This window comes from Pseudopodoces humilis, chromosome 3, assembly GCF_049639895.1.
Source record: "Pseudopodoces humilis isolate 2021_Gansu_Grassland_sample_001 chromosome 3, ASM4963989v1, whole genome shotgun sequence".
NCBI classification, from domain to species: Eukaryota; Metazoa; Chordata; class Aves; order Passeriformes; family Paridae; genus Pseudopodoces; species Pseudopodoces humilis.
In genome coordinates, this window is record NC_142202.1 from 20,040,531 (window position 1) to 20,065,834 (window position 25,304).

The following is a 25,304-nucleotide window of genomic DNA, read 5'->3' on the forward strand; positions in this document are numbered from 1 at the left end:
TTTTGCTTCATTTTTGTTTAACATTTTCACTAAAATAAATAAGCATGTAGGCAGAACAAAAAATGCAAAACTTGACCTTTGAAGTTCTTTACAGTAACTGTGATTCAAAAAAATATTCATTTTAATAGAAGTTACCATTTCTACCATGCAATTTTGTAAATATTCTTTGCAGGTTCTCTGTCCAGATGGTAAATATGGCCGTATTGTTTACTCACTTATTTTTCCCTTCTGTTTTGAAAGAAGAGGACTTTTAAACTCTATTTAAAAGTCAAATAGTTACACTCTGTTCAATATTTCTCCTTTTTCCTCTCTCTCAACAAATTAAAAAAAATACAGGCTTATTTTTTTTTTTCTGTTCATTTTAAATTTTCTCCTGCCCCACTCATACTCCCATTCTTGTTGCTGATGAATGTATTATACTAAAAATAGATATGTTCATCATTCTGTATTATTTTGTATCTTTCTAGATTGGAGGCCAGTGTAATTGTAAGAGACATGTGTCTGGCAGACAATGCAATCAGTGCCAGGAAGGATTCTACAGTCTGCAACAGTCAAACCCTGATGGCTGCAGTCCCTGTAACTGTAATACCTCTGGGACAGTCAATGGAGATATTACCTGTCACCAAAATTCAGGACAGTGCAAGTGCAAAGCAAATGTTATTGGTATGTGTAATGCAAGAGTTCAGAGCCATTTTTCTTGTTTTCTCTGGAAATAAAACACGCTTGGTTTCTAAATGAAAGGTATAGAAAGCTTCTTTGCTGAAGGCAGATTGCAAAAATGAATGAAATTAACTGTTGAAAAATTATTAATTTAATAATTCTATCAAACTACAGCTTGAAGCTTAGTTTAATCAACCCTTTAGAAGTTTCTTTATGGCATAGCTATGTTAGCTTACATAGCTCCATACTAATAAGTCACAGAAATAATGTAATTTGCTTACTGCGTAGATGTTTCTTTTAGAAAATTAGCACTTTTTCAATGTGTTTTGTACTTAATGAGTTCTAAGCAAATCGTTTCCATGCTAGTTTTCTTAATAGACCAAAATAAATGGATTTTTTTCTCAAAATATTCTGTGCTACAGGGTCCTTTGTGATAAATCTATCAATTTTTTTCTATTATATTTCTTTGAACTGTTCCTATGAAATGCAAAATAAGTCAACATAATTCCACAGATCATGTACATAGCCAGGGTTAGTTATCAAGGGCCACATAATTTTAATTTTGTAATTCAATGCCAAGCTGATTATAATAAACTGCTACCTTCTGTGTTATTTATCATTTTTTTTACAAGACGTGCTTTTTTGTTTGTTACTCCCACAGGTATTTTTCAGAAATTAGATTTGATTATAGCAATTTATTACTTCCAGCATATTTGAGGGGAGCCACAGCTACATAAGGACAAAATTTATCAAGTGCCCAAAATACACAGTATATATAATACACTTTGAAATGTTGATGTATGGGAATATTATGCAAGGAGAATTTCCTGATAAAGTGAGCCTTGCATGGTAACTGTACATGTCTCAGACTATACATATGTCTGAAAAAGAAAAATTCCTCTTCTGCTTTGTTATTAACAGAATTAGTAATCTATTTTTTCTTCACCCTAACCAGGTTCTGGGTTGCATTTATAATGTTCAAGTACATGTTAATATATTTAATATTAAATATGCCTTCACTAGTGAATGTTGACTCATTTGTAATGTTGTCTTTGTTGCTTTTGGAAATTAGAAGAAAGAAGAAAATGCAGAATAACAACAAATAATGAAAATAGCTCTAAACAGATTGAAGCCTGAACAGTTTCAGTCCTTTTTCTTGTGGAATGCTGTATTTTTTGTGCAGTGAAAAGGGCGGTAAGAGTAGAGAACTTTGTGCATCTTAAGCCCTTTCTCTACGGTCAAGAAAAAGGACTTCAGAGCATTCTTAATTGTATATTCTTTGCCCACATTTTATGTTTGAACCTGTGAAAACACTTTTTAATTCAGTGGCAGTTTGGCAGACAAGAAATGCACAGTCTGGTTCTCACATATTTGGTTATCTACATATTACATTTTCTCCCCTTGATGGAAACATTAAGAATTGTTTTTATTTTCACTGAAATAGTTGTTAAAAAAAACGAACCGACTGTGGGTCTATGTTTTCTGTACTTATATGTAGCTATGATGGGGGCTGTAGTTATGCAACTGTTTGTTTGCAGGATAAAGACCTAATTCTCTCCAGACTAGATTCTCCTTTTTTGTTTTCCAAACCAATTGTAAATAAGCTTCCGTATATTGAAATGTGTGCAGCAAATTTACCAGGGAACTTTCCTCTTTGGATTTCTAAATTGGTTTTTAGAGCAATCTGTCTGTTGCCATTTTATCTATTTGAACAAACACGATAACAGAAAAATGCAACTATGGACTGCAATGTTATAAAACATGAACTGTTAGAGTTAACACAACTGTTAAATCTTGCTAATGATTCTATCACCAGTAAAATACATTAGCACCAATAATTTTATTAAAGTAGGTCATTCATCTAGAATAAAAAGGTAGAAGAATGTGAATTAAATGCCAAGCGTGCTAACTCCCCTGTACTTGTTAACATTGAATGTGATGCCCTGTAGGCCTTCCTCAGTATCGTTAGGAATAGATTACCTGTCAGGAATATGTATGGCATATTCAAATAAGCACTGCGCATATTTTTAAAACTGATATGATATGAATCCATGTAGACCAATTTTAATAGTTCAAAATGAGTCATAATTCTTGTTAACAATACAGTTATTTTTAAAATTTGCAGCAATAGTGGTCCTTTTTTATTTTCCTTATTGAAATTAAATGATATGCCTTAGGTGAGTCATTCATCACTGTTAAAGGAACTCGCCTTCTGTTGGAGTTTTTGAGTTTTTATCCATGTGTATAATGCATTCCCTACCATTTTTAGTTTTATTTTTCTACATGTAAGTTGCTAGATGTATTTTGGTATGGTTTTGTATTTTTTTTAAATGATGATAGTGTTTTGCTAGAAGATTGTATTTATATTTTCCTATATGAAACAATTAAATTATAGCTTCATAGTGAAGGATTTTCGCACTGCAAGGGAAAAATACATAACTGAATTTGCATTTTGCGTATAATAATCTAGTTTGCTTTCTTGTAATGTACATTTTATAAACTAACATATAAATGCCATCCCTTGGGGCAGGGATAAAGCAAGCATTGACTTTGAGAACAACGCTAATAAAACTACAGAATGAAGCATGAAGAAAACAGTATATATTTTAATGTACTGCAGGAGTTAACTAAATCATACATTTAGATAAAAGTATTTCATTTTGGATTATGGAAAACATTTTCTGCTTTCAGTAAGGGCTAACGATAAAGACTAACATAAATGCAATCAATGCTAAAACAGAAATATTGTGTTAAGCAAATAATTTGTTATAGTTAGTCTAACTTGTGCTGTCCTAGTGTATGTTTAATGTTTTTAATACAATATATAAATCTATTATCAGAACAGATTGTGAACCCAGTGCAATTCTCTATTTATTACATTTCTACAATATAGGGTGAAGAGTTCACATAGGCATTGATTGTGCAACAGGTGGTGTTCTGGGGGACAAAGAGATTAATTCTGCTTTGTCTTAGAAGTGTTAAAAAGAATCTCTTGCAGAAGTATCTTAAATTGTATTGAGAGGCCAGCAGAAATGCATTGCTTCTGAAACAAATTGGAAAAGTAAACAGATTTTTGGGATGCCACAGTTATTCAATTGATTTGTGCAGCCTCGTCACTCCTGTTAATTATACTGGTGAAGAATATCAGTCCTTCCTTTTTTTTTTATTTCATGTGTAGTATACTTACCCTTTTTAAAACTAATAGCTTTTAAGATTTGGGGTTTTTGTTGGGTTTTTTTAAAATTCCTTTTCTCTTTCCAGGTCTGAGGTGTGATAGTTGCAATTTTGGATTTAAAGCTCTCAGATATTCTAATGAAGATGGATGTGAACCTTGTTGGTGTAACAGCCATGGCTCAGTGAGCCAATTCTGCAACCCTCTCTCTGGGCAGTGCAATTGTAAAGAACGAGTGAAAGGACTTCTCTGTGACACCTGCGTAGACAACTTTTATGGGCTGGATGTAACTGGTTGTAAGGCTTGTGAATGTGATGCTGCAGGATCGATTTCAGGAACCGTGTGTGACGTGAGGACGGGGCAATGTGCATGTAAACCAAATATCGGGGGAAGGCGCTGCGACGAGTGCCTGGATGGGTACCACAGAGTGCAGAAAGGTCCCTCCTTCCTTTGTCTGCCATGTAACTGTGAGAAGGCAGGGACAGTAAATGGCTCTCTGCTTTGTGACAAATCGACAGGACAATGTCCTTGCAAAGCTGGTGTGACTGGCCTTCGGTGCAGTCAGTGCATGCAGCAGATGTACAACCTCAGCCTGAGCAATACCCACGGCTGCCAGCCCTGCGACTGTGACGCTCTGGGCACGTTGGCAGGAACAGTTTGTGACCACATTTCTGGGCAGTGTGTCTGTCTGCCTCAGCGCCAGGGGAGAAGGTGTGGTGAGTGTAAACCAGGTAAGGAAATTGGAAGACAATTGATTTGATGTAGTAAGTTTTGCTTTGTTTGTTATAATTTCCTACAGTTTTTAATATGGGGTTAGACAGCTTCATGTCTGACATGTCTCTGGCATATGTTATAATTGTTTTTCTGTTTCTTCTTAACTGTGTGAGAAGGAAGCATTATTTTCCTAATCACCATCAAATTTCTATTCTATTTGCAGATGTTGAATAATTTGTATTATTACTGCAGTTTCAACATGTCCAAAATAAGGTTAGGCTACTTCTAGATATAGAGAAATTACACAAATAATCAAGTCCCAATCCCTTAATAAGAGGTAAATTGGCATAATCTAACGAACAGCAGCTATCCTCATAATGAAAAACGTGGATTTGGAAGGCAGAGTGCATGCTCTTCAGGAAGGGCACTTCATGCATAAAGCTGAGCGTGGCAGGAGGCACAGAGATGGTTGCTTAAATTTGATGAGGCTGGCAAACATGCCACTTAGAGAGCATTCACCTGCCTTGCTGTGTTGGGGTTGTGCTGGCTTGCACAAGGGCTGCTTACAGTTTGGCCCTGGAAATAGGTGATATTTGCAGTTTGCTACGTATTTGTTCAAGATTTTGTGCCATATTTGTAAGCAGAGTGTAAAAGTTCATTGTAAGTGAGGAGCTCTGTAGTTATATTTCAATGTTCTTGTTTTAAAAAGTAGATGGGTAAAATGAAACTATAGGTAATGTTAACCTACCCTCCATCATAATATTAAGCAGATAGATTTAGTTCAAGTTAAATACATATGCAATTTATTCAAGTAGCAGGTCACATTAAAAGGTACATTATAGCTCCATTGGTTTTAATATGCCATTCAATAATTTGAACAGAGGTTAAAAAAGCTGCTTAACCTCCATTAAGTATTTTTTAAAATGCTTTCATTTAAATTATTTTAGGTACATATACTAATAAATAAGGCAGCATTCTGTTTTTCTTAGTTCCTCCTCCAGTGCTATTTGACCTGCTAACCCTCTATAGCAGCCACTTAATCAGAGATCGGCAGAGGAGTGATGTCAAGGCTCCCCGAGTCAGTGACCGCCCTTGTCCTTGGAAAAGAAAGGCCAGGGTTTATGCAGAACTAAATGGTTTAAAAAGGTTTAATTGATAGTGTGAACAGGCTGGTTTGTAGAAAAGCTTACATAGCACTCAGAGGAATAGTCCTACAATAGTTCCTGGTAAAAAGAGAAATAATTAAAAAATGTATTTGTGTAAGTATAATTTTTAATTTTTTTAACTAATAGCTATAAACATGTATGTGCTGAGCACTGAGCTCTGTGCTACATGTGAAAGTGTAAATTCTTATCTTTGTAAAAGTGCACTGCATTGCTCTTAGGAGAGCACAGTGAGCTGTGCTATTTTCACTGTTTTAGTGAGACCTCATTTAGATGCTTAAGATTTCTAACTTTTATATAATATTCTTTGTTAGTATGTGCCAAAAGAGATGGGGAAGGGTATAAAAATCTTCCATATAGAAATACAGAAGATTTTAATTGGTTTCAAGTACTGTAAACATGTCCTATGGCTTTATCTTGGGACCAAGACAAGAAAAGGTACTCCAAATGTATGTGAAAATGTACTCCAAGTGTAGATGTAGCCAACACAGCCAAATTAAAGCACACACAAACAAATTAATTCTGGCAGCCCTGAAAACATACAGAGGATTTCTGAATTTGTTGGGACATCTCAAGTCTATGATATAAGTTAGGTATTAAAATATTAATTATTAAAGCATTTAAAATAATGTCCCAGTGTAGCATATCTTTCATGTGCTTTGATAAAATCTGAGAAGTTCCCAAAAGTTACCAAGTCTTAATGTAGGAAGAGTTGCCAGTTGAGAAAAAGTCAAACTAGTTGTAGCTTTTGGAAATTGTTTTATATGGGGATTGATTTTCTTAAATCTCTTTTTGGCACATTCAGCCATGTGTTTCATCTGTTAGGCTGTATCCATGACTCGTGTTTTCCAGTTTGTTTTCATACCAGTAACATTTTGGTAGATTGGTGTACATTTATTTTTTTCTTTAAACTAATGGTATATGCAAAGAGAGAAACGCTTGATTCTAGCATGAAACAAAATGAAAGAGGAGTTTTACCTTGTACAGAAGCTTGCTTATGAGATGTCCTAGGTTGCAGTGGTTGAAACATAGGTTCTCTTCAACCCCCAAATCGTTGTGAGCATTTTGTCCCAGTTCATTCTGGAACTGTGTTGCTGACTGCAATTTGTACCGCACAAATCCTATTCAACACAGGTTTTGGATCTTGTTATGAGAGCAGCAAAGCTGTAACAAAGGCGTTTTGTTTTGTAAGTTATTTAGTCCATAACCACAGGTTTGCATAGAATGCTATGTAGTATGGAAAAGATGTAAAGAAACACGTAGGATGTGTCTCTGGGCACCAGTACTGAGGGTTTGTGTACTTACTACCTCTCTTGACCTGAAGGATATGAATTATCTTGTGACAATATTGCTGCTGTGGTTAACTGTGCATTTTGACTCCCAGCCTGTGGTTAAGAAATGAGCATTACTGCCATAGATGGTAAGCTGTAAAGGTGCTAAGGAATTGGTCATGTGTTCCTTCTCTATACAGTGGGAGAAATGCTAACAGGGTGACTAAAAAAAGAAGCTGAATACTTTGCTATGATTTTAATTCTTCCTTTTGAAAAGTGTGTTTGATTGACAAATGTGATCAGTTATGGCTGAATTGGAAAAACAGTCTGAAAAAGAATAAGCATAATGCTAGTTGCATACATAGATCTCAGAGAGATTTGTGGTGGATGTCTTAAAATTGGAAATTGGCTCCATTATACAACAGTGGGTTCTTCATAAAGCAACTTCTATGAGCCCTTCTAACCTTGCTGTAAATTAAGCTTGCATTAAATTGGTACTCTTTCCTAGGTGGAGTCAATTTCTAGATGATGAAGGTAAATAATAATGATTATGAAAAACAGTATGAACTTTTAATATAGTTTTTCCTCTTTTTCCTCTATATTTGATTATGGTACATACAAATTAGTTGGGGGAAGAAATTTTTCGTGTTTTCCTTTCCCTCACTTTTAAAAAAATGTTTTGCCTTTACCTGCTACTTCTGGGGCAAAAAAAAGTAATTGTGGTACTGTCCAGAAACTTTTAGAGCATTTCTAAAAGATTATAATAAAAAAATATCCTACCAAATCCTTCACTGCTCTACAGTGTTTTAGGCAGTATGGCTGTAGGAGATCTAGGATGTTCAACACTAAGGTTTAGATTATAATTAGTAATTTTGCTCCTACAAGTAGTATATGCTGTAATAATTGATCCTTCTCAGGAAAAATTAATTTATTTTCTAGAGATGTGCTTATTCTCCCACTATAGACTTCTCTTAGATGTTATTTTATACAAAAGAAGCATAGAATCATAGTTCTATCCAAAATTTCAGATGGACAAGGATCTGGTTTAGCTTGAGTGCTTATCATTTACTGCAACTATAAAGTGGGTCCTGAAGAAGTGCTTTGACCTTCTGCATGAGTCCAAGGCTTACACTTGTTTCCTACCTTGCTGTTAGGTTCTTTGAGTGGAGTTGTTCATTGTGCTCAGGAGTGACATTGCTGAGAAATGGTCTCCTCTATTTATGCACAGGATGGGCACAGCAGAGCACAGAGAAGTGCAGCAGGAGATAATACATGCTGCCTCACTAATAACTTCAGGCTATTTGCTCTCTGTGCTGCCTCAGTTTGGGGCCTCTCTGGAATAAAGTGCCAACAGCATGGTTTTTTTATGATGCGAATGTATGTTAACTGGAGACTGATATCACTTCACTGTCCACTTGAGATTTATCTCACCGAGGACCAGAGGCTAAACTTGAACAAAGATTTGAGCAGTAAAATTCTAATGTTTTCAATTTGTTTAGTTCCTCTGCTATTTGGATATGAGCTCACAGTGCAGCATTGCTGCAAAGACAGAGAATACCACCCTAGGGGTGTATATATAGAGCTATCTCTTGTAAGACAAATAATAAGGCCTTGGGCAATATGACATGTTACAATATAATTTTGGGCTCCTTATTATAAAGCAGGACATTGGGAAGTTATTGGACAGCAAAAAATGTTCAGTAGCTGAGAACATGACTAAGAAACTACTGATTGAACTTGATCTGGAGAGAGGGCAAGTGTCTGAGAAGTCTGTGCAAATACTGCATATCTCAGTAGCAGCTGAAATTTTTCTATTGAAGTTGTACAATAATAACTAATAGCAACTAGCTAAGGGAAATAGAAACTCATATCAATGGGCCTATTTTAGGATTCATGTTCCAAGATAGATACTTGTTATTGTCTAGTGTCTCTTAATAATGTGGCATCAGGATCATTTACAAAACTCTCATGCATTGCTACATTTTTAATAAACTGTACCACTCCAAGGGGGAAAATAAAAAGAAGAACAGCTAGGCTGAAAAAAACAGTTAAATGTTTATTAATAATCAAGTAAAAATAGAAAATGTTTTGGAAATGTATGTAATTATATTTTTACTAGTGTGCCATTACTTGAATTGTCTTCTGATCAGAAGGAAATTATTAAGAATTAAATAAGTCCATACATCGTGAAATAGATTATGCAAGTGGAACAGCTTCATTAAGAGAATGTGTGTAAAAGCTCTTTGTTAGGAATTTCTGGTGAGGTTATGAATAATGGGTAAATTCTTGAATGACCAGATTAGAGGGATATAAACTGTATCTGACTGTATTTATCAGTAATAGATAAATATCAGCATAAATAAAGATTGCTTGTCAGGGCAATAGGATGGAAGATAGCACAGCAAAGGCATACCAAATATACTGGGGGGAATGTGAAATGAATACTCAAATTCATAATTGGAAATAATACAGGAACAGGACAGGATTCAGGATGAGCACTTTTTAATACCAGATCAGTAACTTTCTTTTATCAGGTTATTAGTTTCTGTGAAAGTATTTGTGTAGGTACAAGCTCTATGTAAAAGAGGAGTATAATATAAATAAAAACCTAGAAATGCTCATCAAATGTAGTTTTTCCAAAGAAACATTATCTTGTTTCAAGGATTACGTCAACCACTGGTTGAGAAAAATTAAGAAACATTCTTAAGAAGATATGTGCATTTCTTATAGTTTGCAGCTTGCCATTTTCAGAGCTTCTATCTCAGATTAGAACAGACAAATGTCTCTGTATGTTATTTTTTGTTTCTACTGCTTGTGGTGCATTCATGAGTGCTTCTCACATCCTTGGGTTTTTACTTTCCCCACAGACATGTTAATGTACTCCCCCTATTTTGCACTTGCTCTGGCTAAGAGTCTGAAGAGGGATAACAAAAAAAAATTCCTTTCTTTTGCAGGTTTTTATTTTTCTCCATCTAGCGTCACTGGCTGTCTGCCATGCCTGTGCCACATAGCTGGTTCTGTGAATCAGATCTGTGATAAACTCACTGGCCAATGTAGTTGCCAAGATGCTTCTGTAACAGGACAGACATGTGAACATTGCAAAGAACTTTATTTTGGATTTGACTCTGTCACAGGGAGGTGAGTGTTTCTTTTTTTACTGGTCACTTAAAACCTCCCTGTTACATTTTTCCTCATAGCTCAATCAAGGGTTGGGTGACAATGGAAAGATGTGTTCTAGTTAAGTCACTCCTTCTATGAGTTCATGTGTGCACTCTGATTCACATGTGATACATTACACCATCCCCTGCTCCATGAGCCGAAGGAAATATAAATTTTGCCACATATTTAAGTAGTAACAACATGAAAGGTGTATAAGGCTGAGTTGTAGCAATTTGTTAAATGTTTCCCTATGTTTTCTCAACATCTTCAGTCAGGTACATTGTTTTCTGAGGTATTAAACATTGACTATTAAAATGCAAGTAATTTGCCATTCTTACAACTAGTGAATGCTATTGAAGATTTCAGGAAGATTTAGTGGGGGGTGGTGGGGAGGGAAAGGGAAAACTACAGATATCCCTGACTTCCCAAATTTCTTTTGGTAACAGCAGTACAAATATTTGCTGCATCTTTACTATTAGAAATTTGTTTTTCTGAAGCAGTGTATTATTTTTCAACATTTTGTTATGTGCCACAGGGTAAATTTTATTTCTAATGTAGCCTCAAGTCTTTAGGTACATTGAAATGATATGGATTCCCTGGATTATAAGGGAAGAACATATCTGTATAGTGCACTGTTATTTCAACTATTGCTCTTTTTTCCTAGGATTATCTTTCTTGCCTAGTCCTCACAATCTCAATTTCCTCTTAAAATATTGTCCAGAAAAATTGCACAGCTCTTATGCTATTATCTTTTCATTCAGATTCATTCAGATGGTGTTAAATTTTTTTGTTTGGTATTTTTGCCTTTTAAACAACCAAACCCAGCTACCACAGGCAAAAGCAAAATCTGTACAATGTTCCCCTCCCTCTGCTTCTCTCCCCTAGCTAGTGTGGGGTAGACATGCTTTTAGGCAGTGATTAGCAGTGTCATCCTGCATATATTTGACATTATTCTGCAGATTTTTCACTTTAACTTTTATGTTACTGTCACTCATTAGGAGATTTTTAAAATTATTTTTTACTCTTTTGGGTCACAGAGGCAACAGCTAATAGCCATAAAGCAATCTGTAGGAATAAGGACTTCCTATTTTGACTTACTGTCATTTCTAATGGTGAGAAATAAAGTCTGTGTAATATTAAAGTTCCCTTTGAAATATATTTTCCTTATTATTAATGATACTTTTTTTTTTTTTTTTAGTTACTGGGAATAGATTCTCCCCTTGCCCCTCAGTTTTAGCACATTTGTGCTAAGCAGTAGCTTTTCTGAGCTCGATACTGGCTTTCAAATACCTGCATTTGAACCTGTCTTTTGAAATTCAAAGCATAGAAATATAAATTATCTAGATCCAGACTTTGTTGTAAAGATAGAAAGTTTTTACAGTTCTGGAATTTGAATCTGAGTTGGTCTTAATGCCTTAATACTAGTTAATCCTCATGGCAGTATTGAAGACTACTCTGTTCATACATTAACATGATTAACATGTGTTGCATTTTCTTGGCTCCCTTTTCATTGTTGTCTTTTTGGGCGATGTACCTCTGCTCCTCAGGCAGAAACTTCTATCCACTGAAAATGATAATGCAGATCTTTATTTGTTAATCTATTTTATTCCATTTCTTCAACTGTTAATATCTTCATAAAAAAAGTAATATGCTTTTTCTTTCTCCATAAAGTTGCCAGGTCATTTAAGCCATCCTTGCTCCAAGTGTCTTTTAAGGACAGAAAAGGATGTGAGCTATCTGTAGGGGCAAAGACATATCTGTCTTTGCACAGTAGCACAAAAGAAGCAGAAGTTGTGATACACAGAGATTGTGAGGTTTTAAAATTCTCCCACTCTGAATGTATATGTGAGCTGATTTATTTTGTGGTATTTTTGAGATAAAACAGGACCTCCATATTCTTTAATGCATTTCAGGTTATGAAGCATGAAAAATTTCTTGGCAATTAATGAATTAGAAATACTGAGTGTTTGCAGCAGTCTGAGTAGATCTGTAATGGTTGTGAGCATCTGTACACATTTGAAATGTTTTACCTCAGTATTGCTTACTATAATGAACTGGTCAATGAACATCACAAATTGTTTATCTATTTATATATATATCTTGACAGATTACTGTTTATGAAATCCATTTAGCAAGTGAGGTTTTCCCATAGGGATGAAAAATGAAGATTTTAAACAGATTGCTGGAGAGGCTCTAACTGCACCTAGAGAGTCAATGTAATAAAGGTTTCTCTATATTAATATTACAAAACCCATTTATCCTCAGAAAATCAATATCACAATTCATCTTGGCATGACATTTCTCTTTCCATGTTTTAAAAGTCTGTTTTCCTTGATTATATATAATTCTGTTTTAATAAAACTCAAATATGTTTCTCTCATAGTACCTCGAAAAAAGTAGCATTTGGCAAGAATACGGCAAATATTTTTCACATGATTGGAAGGTACTTATCTTTTAAAAGAATTGGATATTTTTTTGAAAATTCTTAATTGACTGAATCCTTAATCCTGACTGGAAAACATGAACTATGCTTAATAACAAATCCAGTTCCAGTTTTTTTCAGTTTAAGAACATGATGCATGTGATTACACAGAAATAATGTGTAATCCCATGGAGCAGAATATGGTGAAATATCTGCTGTCATTTGCAGGATCAGGAGCCTCATTCTGTATAGGTGAAGGTAGAGAGCTTACATTTTTCGTAGAAGAAAAATGCAACAAGAAAGCAACAGCCCCACCCTGCCAGGCTGAAAACTATCACTGTGACTGTATGGGTATGGAATTTGATTGTCATGTGTGAATGATAATCAAAACTACAATAATCAGGAGACCCTTATTGATAAGAGGTGCAAAACTCTGTAGGAACAATAAGAGAAGCTCATCTTTCTCTGTTTATCTATCAAGAAACTTCTGTTAACATCCCCCTTCTACTAAATAATCAGCATGTAATGAAATTATGGAATAATAATAAAATACTGTCTTACTGAGAATTTTTTTGTTTTGTAACTAAACTGAGTTTTTAGTTAAAACACTCTAAACAAAACCTCTGTTTAAAGGGGGATTTGGATGTACTGTCTATAGATGAAAGGACTTTTGAAAAAATTGCCCTTTACTCTTGACTGTAAACGAGAGCAAACTACAATATAGTGGTTTCCAAGAGAGAATGTATTTTATTTATTCTCAAAAGAATATTAGTCTATAAAACAAATTTGCAGCTTATTTTGCAGCTTTAGCTTTTATCAGCCTTTTTAAGGGTGTTGAATGATTCCTCAGGAGATCACACAGCATGAGCTGCTGTGGAGTTAAGGAACTCTAATACAGAGAGCTCTGCGATAGGCAGAAAATGTATGTGAAGAGTTTCTTTAAGCTTGTTTAAAAATCTCTCACATTTAATGCTTATTTCACTGATTATTGACCTGAATTTTAGTGTCCTAATGTGAAAACAGTTCCCACCTTCCCCACCTCTCTCCCTTGCCTTAAAAGCTGATGCTTAAAATATAATTGAACTCCCTTTTTTTTCCTGCTTTCATTAAGATAGTAGGAGACACAGACCAAGGTGTGATGGTGGTGAACTGGGAAGATGGCAAAGTAACTTGTATAAAGGCACCACCACGTGTTTCCTTGGGTCTGCTGAAGCTGGCCAAGGAAAGATCAGCCAAATATAAATTGACTCTTTAATCTTAGGGTTAGCAGAATAAAGGGGACGTAGGATGACTGCCTTGGACTTCTCTGGTGTCTTCTTCTTTTTGCTGCTTTGTCACCTTGGGACCTGGAATCTGGAGTAATTTAAAATTCCCTTGAGGCTGATGTTGCTTATGCCTGAGAATTTGAGTTTTCCAGTTCAGGACAAGGGGAGGGAAGCTCAGAGTTTCCAGTGTGTTTTAGCTGAAATGTACCTTCCCACCTGTTTCCCAGACTATGGTTTTTCAGAGCTCTTCTAGTCTGCAACGATTGAAATACAGTGAGATTAGAATCTAAAGTATGAAGTTTTATTTACTTTGTTATGAGTAATAATGGCAGTCAGTATTGCAAGGGGTAGCATAACAGTATTTGTAGTCATTTGCTTTGCTTGATTTCTGATGTTTTGATTTCAAACTCTTTGAGTTTTTGTACAATCTGACATCGGTATCTGTGCTATAAATGAGTGTCAGTGGGGAAACAGTGTATCAGGTGAAGGGTGAGTTGATCACAAGAGGTTTCACATGCAAAAGCCAAAGCATAAATTAATCCTGAAAGTGTTCTACTGCTGCAAGAGAAATTTACAGAAGGAAGTGTGGCATTTGTGTGATACCAGTGCTTTTAAATTTTTTGTTCTTTTAATTTAAAAATAATTTACTTGCACGTTTAATTAATTATTCACTGTAGTTATTTCAAATTTTATGCTTCATAAAAAAATTGAGAAAAAAACAGAAAGAAATTGTGATTTCTGTTATAATATTAGTATTTTTGCTGTTTTGTTTCCTGTCACTGTTTTAATCTGGGTTTTTTTTTCTCCCAGTTTTGGTGACCATTCATTCTTTATTCACAGCTTGTTATTTTTTTCAACCTTAAGATGCCTTTGTGGGCAAGAAATTATTAATTGGTTTATTTTTTTCCAACTGAATCCCAGTTTTCCCTGAGGTAGAAGGTTGCCTATTTTTTTTCAGAAACCTCTTCAGCTGGTTTCACACATAGCACTGAACTCTGCAGCTCTCAAGAAAGATTGTATGAGTAAGGATGCAGGATTGAGTGCATAATGTGGTTATTACCAAACATTATTATCCAGGCTGTGGATGGATCAATATATATAAAAGTTCTTTAATTCTAGCCAAGTATGGAAGTAGAGTTTGATATAAATTAGAATATTATTTTGGCAGTGAAATATTTATTTTTATAGTGGGCACCTTTTTTGTAAGTTTTTTAAATCAGACTAATAGATTTTCTGCTCTGTTTCAGACTACTGAACTGTTTATGATGTTTTAATTATGTTGCCCAAGAATCTTTTAAACAAAACCCTACTGTGCTTAACTGAAGTGTTGATGTGTGTTGATGACTTCCTTGATTTGTTTTTGTTTATAGATGTCAGCACTGTAATTGTCATCCTGCAGGAGCCATTAGTGGGACTTGTCATCTTGTTACTGGACAGTGTGTTTGTAAACAATTTGTAACTGGCTTGAAATGTGACAACTGTGTTCCCGATGCCAGTAATTTGGATGTCCACAACCTCTTTGGCTGCAGTAAAAGTAAGTGGGTGTTAGGTCTTAAAAGCATGTCTTTCAAATTAAAGTTTTTAACTCCTTTAGTGGGTATTGAATTAGGTCAGCGGTAATAAAACTGGGGTTTACTCCCTCCCCACCCCCAAATACAGGGTCACTGACGTTCAGGTGATTTTCTAGGGAGATGTATAGAATCCTTTGTGTCATACACACCTTAGGCTTGTAGTTTAACCCAGGGAAGAAGTGACAACCTATATTTCCCTTGCACATTTTCTTTTTGGTGACCAATCTAGAGTTCACCTTGTAGTCACATGAATGCAGCAGAATTTGTACCACTTGCAGCGTAGCCCCCTTTCCTGACACTGACAGGAGGCAGGACACCTGCCTTCAGGAGGTCTGAAGAACAGAAGGTCTGTTGAAAACCTACTCCTGGTGATTAATTCCAAATATTTTCCTCATTCCATCAGTGCTATGTAGTTTTGCTTTTCTCCTCCTGAGGCACTTTTTCAGTCAGTTTGGGAAAATACGTGATGTGATGTAACAAAGCATCATAAATTGACATGTGTGAGGTGGGGCCAATGCTATATTGAAGATCAGATCATGAGTTGTAATGTAATAAATTGCAATGGAACATCTGGATATGAACATCACCAGCACACAATCTCCAAGCTGGCAAGGTTTTTAAAGAAGAAAAGCCAAAAATAAATGTCATAAGAAAACTGAGTACTTAAGTTGATTTTGGGTCAACGTTCAAACATGGGTTTTGAGGGCAGCATGCTATGCAATGCCAAACCATGTGGGAAGGAGCTCAGCTCACTGTAGAAAAGCTGTGTTGCATTTTGGTGGCACACCTCATTGCCATACACAGTAAACAGTCCAGTCTTGGAAGTCCTGTAAGCAATGAGTGAGGAGCTCTGCAGGTGCTAACTGGACATTTCTGTCAGCAGGTCTAATTAATAATGGCCACACTGGTCATACTGTGACAGTTAGCTCAGGTAGCCGTGTGTAATGCAGCAACAGGGTAAGACATTCCCAGGTTATCTCTGCAATATGTTTCTGGATCTTCCTTCAACAAAATATTTCTTTGTGTGTTCTGCATTGGTATTTATATGATACTCATAACTGTGATATGTGAAAACCATAAATTTGCAAGCAGAGATGTAAATGCACAAAGTGTTTAAAGGTAGAGACAGCTCTCATTTGATGTCAGTTTGTATTTCCTTGTAAATTAGTTTAAATTTCAAATAATATGCATTGTAGAATGCACAGCATTATAAATGGATATCATAAAGAGGCTAATTTGTTTTCAAAGACAATTTTTTTTAGCTTTCCTCAAAGTTTGGAAGTGTTTAAATAGTTTTGCTTCATTTTTCTTCATACTCTTCAGTAGAAAGTACAGTATCTATTCATTGTTCAGGCAGTTGATTGGCTCGTTGTTTCTTTAAAAAATGTAAGATGTTTCAACCAAATGTGTAATAATAATAATACATGGCACTTTTATGATGCTGTTCATCTTCAAAGTGCTTTACAAACATAAGCCAACCCACTCATTTGTGTTGGGATACACTTTGGATAAAGGTCAATAGCAATTCAACTATAAAATTGATTAATAATAGTATGACATAGAGAAATAATATAATAGATTTTAGTTAGATAAAAGAACATCAGGCAGTATTCTAAATGACAAGCGGAGTCCTCTTCTGGACATAGAGGATATAGCAATTGAAGTCTTTTGGTTATTCATACCAAAAGATTTGAACTTGTTGCTCACATACGGAGCTTTGCCTGGCTTGGTGTTTGTGGTTATTTTCATTGCAGAACAGTATTTTGTTGACACATTCATTACTGGTTATGAGTCTTTGCCAAGGAAAGCAAATGCAAGTTGCTGTCACTGTCCAAATAGTGTTCTTTAAGCAAAAGACCTTCTTCCTTAGCAATTTTTCTACATAAAAGTATCTTAGATGATGTACAAAAATGTGCAATAAAGTATTTTGCTTACATATTTAAAATTCAAACCAGCAAACCTATGAAAGCAATATGCAATAGCGTGAGACTGCCAGTGGAGAATGAAGGTAATGCTGGTAAATTGCTGTGATTAATCAGGTCTTGTATGTATGTATTACATGGAGAGAAATTCTTTCAAATGCCAAGTGGATTTGGGAGCACTTGTTTCCTCTGATTCTCACACTTTACTCCTGTAGGCACTTTAGCATACATTCACTTCCTAAGTAAGATGAACTCAAAAAGCTCCAGACTGGCAGCAAAACAACCTATGCATTATAAGGGGAGATGATGATTATGTTTAGTTCAATCCAGTGAATTCTAGAAATATTTTGCACTATTTCTTGGCTGAGAAGCTGCTGTAGAAGAAAGGCTTTTTATTATCTTACTCTAAATAAAAAGGTTCATCTCACTTTCTAGATTTGTATTAAAAACCTATATATAGTGTGGCCCACTGATTTTGGCATAAGTCTCTACAGCTATCACTTGTGTGAACCTCAGGGTTTTCATGACATTTTATGTCTGCAACTTCATTTTTTGCTTCTTGTCTTCTGTTAGCTTGGCTGAACCGATTTTAGTAATTAATTTTTGGTGATACTAAGCAAATATCCACATAATGAAGACAATAGTTTATAAAAGAGAAGAGAATAAAATCCATGCTTCTTATCTTGATGTTCTCCTATCATACTTAATACTCCCCTACTTAATAGTAGGGGAGGAAAGTTAGTTGGGTGGTTCTGGTAAGCTCCTGGTAGTTTACTCCATATGCTGATTTCTGTGCTTCCCTGGGCTATTTTCATTCCTTGAGCAGAATGTTTTCCTCTAGATCCACACTCCCTTGGTGAAGAGGATGGGAAAATGGCACAGTCTGCCTTTGATAGCAGTTACTATCTGCCAAAACAGATGTGTCTTTTTCTGTGCTAATGTACGGTGTAAGGTGGGACAGAGAGTAGGGCTTTCCTCAGTGTAGCTGGATTACTGGAGGTCCTACAGCAAGCTGTGGACTCATGCTTTGACTTGAATAATACCATAAATATTGAATAATACCATAAATATAGATTCCTAGATGGAATCATCTAGGTTGGGAAGGACCTTTGAGATAATCAAGTCTATCCATCAAAATGTGTGTTTATGTAAATGTGTATATATAAAATTTAGTTTCTGAGTATTAGCTATTATATAGTAAGGGCCATGATAACACATTTAGATTACAAAAGAGACATAGGAAGGATTTTGAATGCTTTTTTTTTAAAATGTGAGGCACTTGGCTTTTGAACTTTAAGTTTGTTTTTTTCTTTATTGATACTACTGCAATTAAGTAGTGCATTTTTCCAAGTAGCAGAGTTGTATTTTATCAAATGAGCATGTCAAGCTGATTTCTTAAAGTGTTAGCTTTACTCACATGGGTTTCAATTCAATTCATTCAATTCAATTCAATTTCATTGGAAGTTAATTGACTAAACAAACTTTAAAATTTTGCCCTTTTATGTTTTCGTGATTTTATTATATTAAGTAAACTTATTTTAACACTTCATTAAAATCTGGCCTTAGTTGGTCTTTTCATTTGTATTTTACTAGAGGAAGTTATGCCTGGTCTATGCTAGAATGGAATGAATCCTTGGAAAAAATAAATCCTAATTGAACTAGAAACTTCAATAAAGTGACTATATAAATAGGTTATCATTTTATAAAGGTCTTGAAATACATTTAAAATAAACTCACCTGTTTGGAAAACACTTGTTTTTATTTTTTTTTTATTTATTATTTTATTGTGGGGTGGAAAGGGAGATTAAGTTTATTCATAATTTGTTTAAATATATACACTTTTTTCGTGGATAAGGAGCATATGGATGGATTGGTTTAGTCTGTTAGTGTCTTGCCCTGATGACTGTGCATTTACTCAAAATGTTTTTAGGGTGAAGAATGCTTAGCAGTTTCTTTGCAATTTTTTTTTATATTTGGGTGATTATTGATTACCTTAATTTTTACATCCTCAGTTTTTGTGTATGTTTCAGCTCCTTTCCAGCAACCTCCTCCTACAGGAGAAGTTCTGAATTCCTCTGTTATCAATCTTTCATGGAGTTCCCCTGACTCTCCAAATTCTAACAAGCTTATTTATCAGCTGTATAGGGATGAGGAAGAAATTTATACAACTGAAGACTACCATCCTTACAGTAAGTAAGGTGATATCAAAGATTTTGTATTTGTGCGTGTGTATATATCTGTATGTGTGGTGTTTCTTAGCTTTTTCTCATTCCTGTCATTATCATTCTTGGTGATTTTGAATATATTATCCTGTTTCCCTTTAATGAGTTACTGTTCTGTGTTATTAATTTTGCTTGAAAGGAATGAATACCCTAGTCTAAAATCTGGCAAATGGAATCACCCCAAATGACTGATAAGTATTTAACTTTTTAATCTGAAAAACTTTAATATTAACTTACCAAAAGCATTTATTTATATATAAAAATACACAAATGCCAAAACCTAAGAGCCAAAGTCACAGATAAAGAATTAGGGTGAACAGAAGAGACCATAATGTGCTTAAACTTCTTTTTTTCATATTCTTGGTTTTAAACTGTTAACAGATAGGAAAGCTTTTTGTAGCCTCTAACTTTTATCACCTTCTGTTATGCTATCAGTGTAGCTCCTGATTTGTCTTTAGCAGCACCACTTCTCTCATGTTGAGGCTTGCCAAGGGATCCTCAGAAGGCACTCCTAAAGGATTCAACACTCTGTCTAATCTGGAAAGGCCATTTTGTGCTAATATTGATCCACTTATCAAAGAAAAGGAGATGGATTTGGATACTGTTTGTATGTATATGTGGCACACAAGTGGTTTTTTTGAGAGGGCGGGTATAGTTTAATGCCTCTAAGGTTTGACCTCTGTTCTAGGAGCTTCTTCAGTTTGTTGCAGTTTCTTACCAATGCAGCATTAATGTTTTGCAGAAGTTGAGTCTCTCTAATTGTTGGTGTGTACCCTGGAGGGAAGGAAAAAAAAAAGGTATTTTTCAATGGAAGCCCAGATCCTTTGGAATGCATCTCACATTTCTATATTTTGGTTCACGCTGCAGTGTTACAGTTCATTACTATGTGGCTTATGTTGTGAATTTGGGCACTCATGCTTACATGGTTTGTGACCCCATGTTAAGCATGGGATTAAGTGATGGAGAGAAAGAAACATTAAAAAAATTTAGAGAACTAATAGAGACTATTCCAAGTTCTTAATTTGGTTTAAAGGCCTAACTTTACTAAAAATATTAATTAATTTCAAAAGAAAAGTGATGATATTTCATTGTTATAAATCTATTTATTAATGTACTTGGAAAAGTGCATTGTTGAGGATGTTATTTCATTATTCTACCTACATACTTTGTAGAAAGCAAAAAAATTCTGGATGTATTTAACTGGATAATGAGACATTAACATGTTTCTATTTAGCAAAACATTATCTTCTTAAAAACATAGATTTGGTTTAAAAAGTAATTTTTGACATTTCCTGGAAATCCCCCTAATTAGTGATATGAAATAATCTGCTGGTGTTTGGATATTGAAAATTGTTAATGGTGACAGAATATTTTCCTACTTTCCTATTTTCCACTTTTCCTAGTGTTATTTTTTTCTTAGTATAGATTGGAATTTATAGTGCCTGTGAGCTGAGAGTACAACTGGATTAGCATTATCTTATGGCTAAAAGAGGGTTTTATAGAAACATTGAACTTCCCAAGGAAGGTTAAGAATAATCAGCATGGTGACCTGATCATTGTATTGCAGAATGCCTGATTAAAACAGTGTTTTCTTATCTGTTTTGGAAAACCTCAGCCTCAGGTTTCCCAGAACAGTCTTTGTCTTGAGTATAAAATTAACTGCTTGTTCTAAAATGTGAAAAAAACCAAAGTTACTAAAAATGCTAACTCCAAAATCGATTTTTTTTCTAATTACTTATAAATGTAACTAAATACGAAATCATAAACTTGTAAAGGATGGAAAAGAGCTCTAAGATCATTGAGTCAAATGATTAACCCAGCACTGCCATGTCACTTCTAAGCCATGTCATCAAGTGTTACATCTTTTTTGAACACTTTCAAACATCTTGAATCTACCACACTGCCAGACAGCTCATTCCAAAGCCTGACTACCCTTTCCATGAAGAAATCTTTCTTAATATCTAATCTCCTAATACCAAATACCCGACCTCCTCTAGCACAATCTGAGATAATTTCCTCTCATCCTGTTACTTGAGAGAAGAACCTGACCCTCAGGCTGCAGACTCCTTTCAGGAAGTTGTAGAGTGAAGAGGTCTCCCCTGAGCTTCCTCCAGACCGAACAATCCCAGCTCCCTCAGCAGCTCTTCACAGGACTCGTGCTCCAGCCTCTCCACCAGCTCTGTTGTCCTTCTCTGGACATGCTCCAGCACCTCAGTGTCTCTCTTGTAGTGGGGGCCCAGAACTGAACACAGGATTTGAGGTGGGGCCACACCAGGGCCAGGTGCAGGGGCAGAACCTGCTGCATCTTCTGCCTGCTCACTACTAACACACGAGGAGGTCTCAGCAGCTACTGTTGAGCTGGCAGAGTTGTTCCCTGGCCCTGCCTGAAGTACCATGGTTTGCAAGGCCTGAGGATGACATAATGTGGTCTCATTATTGCTGGACTACAGTGATAATGTTGTGATTGCTGTAAGGAATTGGAGTGCTGTAAGCAATTACTGGGCTGACTCTGCTGCTTTTGTGCTACAATGTCAAAGGTTGAATATCTAGCAATACTCGGAGTTTTGTGGTCCTCTTTAAGTTGTTTTCAGGGCTGGCTTGCCAGTGTGGATGTGCAGAGAGAACGCAGAAATATCTTCATCTGCTTTATTTGCTTTGCAAAAGTTTATGAGTATCTGTGCTCTGACACATAATATATTACTCAATGTTAACTATTCCTTAAGGCAAAAGAATATATGGTGTTATGGTTGCACACAAATTCATACTGTGCTGTGATTACTAAGATGTGTAACTGCTTCTGGGATATGCACAGGAGCTATTAATGACCATTGGTACTAAAAAGCTGCTAAAAAACCCTACTAACTAAAACTAATGGAAAGTGGGGGTCAGGAAGGTAAATATAAACATTGTATATACCTTTTTAATAGTTATCTGCACTTTTGTGTCACTTCTTATCCAAGATCAAATGCTTTTCAAATGAGGCATTAAGCATTGTTGTAGAAATGAGGAAATGAAAGCATACAAAATTGTAATATTTGGTATTAAGCCATCAAATTTATCAAAAACTGAGGTCTGAAAGTTTGCACAATGGTTTGGGATTTTTTTTCCTAAATTATATTCACTAATATTGATGCTGATTTACATTTGAAATACTTATTTTGAAGAAAAAGAGGAATGAGAAGGTAACTGTATTAATCTTCTTCACGATTAAAACAGAAACTAGAAGTTCAGTGGAAAAATAATTTCTCTAATGATGCAGTGGAAGGTAATAAAGGTAATAAATAAATAAAGGTAATAAAGGATAAAGGGGGCCTTTTTTTTCCTGTGCTAAAAAAATCTGACAAGTTTCAATGTTTATAATGTAAACAGGCATAAATATGTCTTGGATTAGAGCTGGACAGACTTTAGGTATAGAAATTGAGATTATTTTTAATGTCCTAGACTGATGGAGTTTTATTCTCATCTGTTTGTTTCAGGTGTTCAGATGTTCACTGATACCATGTTAGCTCCATATACCTTCTACTCCTATTACATCCAAGCCAGCAACGTTCATGGTTTTACAAGAAGCGACTCAGTGACATACAGAACAAAATCTGGGACACCTATAGGGAGCTTGGATTTAAATCCTGTCTTTCCTGTTAGTCACCACTCTGTTTTACTTTACTGGACAAGTGTCTCCAATGACTCTGGGCCCATAGAGAAATACATTTTGACTTGTGTTGACTCAGTTGATCTGCAGCCTTGTGGTCAGTATGAAGGATTAAAGACTTCAGCAATTATTTGGAATCTCATTCCATTTACAAAGTATGTTTTTTCTGTGGAAGCTTGTACTAGTGGAGGCTGCTTAAAGAGCCAACCGGTAACCGTAGTTACTGCACAGGCTCCTCCGGAAGGGCTACACCCACCAACTGTAGAAACCATCAGCTCTACAGAACTGGCTGTGGAATGGTCACCACCTGAGAAACCAAATGGTAGGATATATGTGTTTACTTTTGCCAATCAAAGTCTTTGCAAGGGAAAGGCAACATTTCCTCAAATCTCATTAGAATATCCTTGTTCATGTGCCATACACTGAGAAATGAAGTAAAACATTTTCCTAATTTTCCCATTTGCCATTAAGTGTATCCTCAGAGTCTGTTTTACTCCTCTGGAGTCCAGAAATCCACTGACTGTTGGGTCCAGGATTTAGCACTTAGTGGCATCTGCTGCAGCAAAAATCACATTTATAATCAAACATTTACAGTAAAATTAATTTTTTCCTAATTTGCCAGATTGCTTAGTTCAGACAGATGTGGTAGTATTGCCTGACAAAAAATAAATAAGCAGATAACAGTTATGGAAAAAAATCTAAGAATTAACAGAGAAATCTGTTTTTGAAACCATCCGTCATGTGCAGTAGCCAATTCTATTACCAGTATAACTTTGTTAGGGATTAGGTGATTGCCAAGAGTTGCTGGTCTAACTTGTGTAATAATATTTTAGGTTTTTGAAGCTGAGAACACAGCTGTTGTAGGATACTTCTGTGATACCACAGATTTTATTGGTAAAACTATCTTTTAATATATGAGCAATGGAGTTTTGTGAACTTGCACTAACATGCACAAGTATTTGTGCATGTGAAAACAAACATTTTTATCTGTTTGCAGAATGGGCATCTGTCTTTGGGGAGCTCAGCTTTCACTTTGAGCATCTCATTTTCCAGCTATTTCCAGATTGGACAAGAAGAATGCCCACACAAGAATAACTATGTATTTAGAGGAGCAGTTTCTACAATGCAGGTTATGATATTCGCTGTTGGCATCTCAACCTGTGTCATACACTCATCATAGTCCATAGCCACGATGTGCATCTAATGACCAGCACAAGCAGATTTAAGCAATATTCACATATTTGCCTTGATGTCTGTTCAGATTTCCTGGTCCCTCCAAAGACAAATAGAAAAGCTCTTTCTCCCAAGAAACCTCTCTAGTTTACTGCATGAATACAGACCTAAATACATACATTTTATGGAAATTTTCTCCTGTCTTTGCAAGAAAGCTGGTCAGATTTCTTATGATCTTAAAATACTTTTGTGATCCAACCTAAATCATTTATTGCTTCATACCACAACACTGATTGTTTTTTGTTTTTCTTTTACCCCAGAGTGGTGAGGCCTGTGTGTATAAGTTTGCATTGTTATAAAACTGATATATGTATATGTATCTCCTATCCAGTAATATGTTTTAAAATGTTGGCATTAAAATCATTAAAATGTCACTCTAAAGTTCTACTCCTTGTCTTAAAAAGCAAAAATAAAAAAAAATAAAAAAATATTGGTATTTTAGTAGAACTTCAGATATCTTCTCAATTCACTAATTTTTTCTGGCCTTTTTCTCTAGGTATAATTATAAGATATGAGCTTTACATGAGGAAAAAATTAAAATCAGCTGGGAACTTTCTTTTTCCTGAAATCCGTATTTTCCAAAGCAGTGGATGGCTTAGTCCTCAACCAGTTGTGGAATCTCAGAATGAAAATGCCTTGGCTCCACCACAGACCAGTACCACAGTCGTTGATCTGGAACCATTCACAGAGTATGAATTTTATGTGCTAGCAGTAAACATGGCAGGTAGCATATCTTCAGATTGGATATCGGGACGAACAGGAGAGGCTGGTAAGCACTGGTTTGAATTATTGAATTATTTGATAGAAATTAAAGGAAAATGTAGAATAGCATGTATCCTTAGTTTTCAATAAAAGTGTCTAGTGATGGTTAACTAGGGATA

General features: G+C 35.4%; 1 protein-coding gene across 1 annotated transcript in view; it reads left to right on the forward strand.

Annotated features, from left to right (window-relative positions):
- The window catches only part of USH2A (usherin), a 370,331-nt gene that overhangs the window by 58,884 nt on the left and 286,143 nt on the right, over window positions 1-25,304 (forward strand). Inside the window, exons 12-18 of the mRNA XM_005523335.2 lie at window positions 468-663; window positions 3,922-4,563; window positions 9,935-10,118; window positions 15,197-15,360; window positions 19,350-19,508; window positions 23,018-23,512; window positions 24,920-25,192. Of these exons, the coding sequence (XP_005523392.2) occupies window positions 468-663; window positions 3,922-4,563; window positions 9,935-10,118; window positions 15,197-15,360; window positions 19,350-19,508; window positions 23,018-23,512; window positions 24,920-25,192 (2,113 nt within the window). The remainder of the gene's footprint in view (window positions 1-467; window positions 664-3,921; window positions 4,564-9,934; window positions 10,119-15,196; window positions 15,361-19,349; window positions 19,509-23,017; window positions 23,513-24,919; window positions 25,193-25,304) is intronic.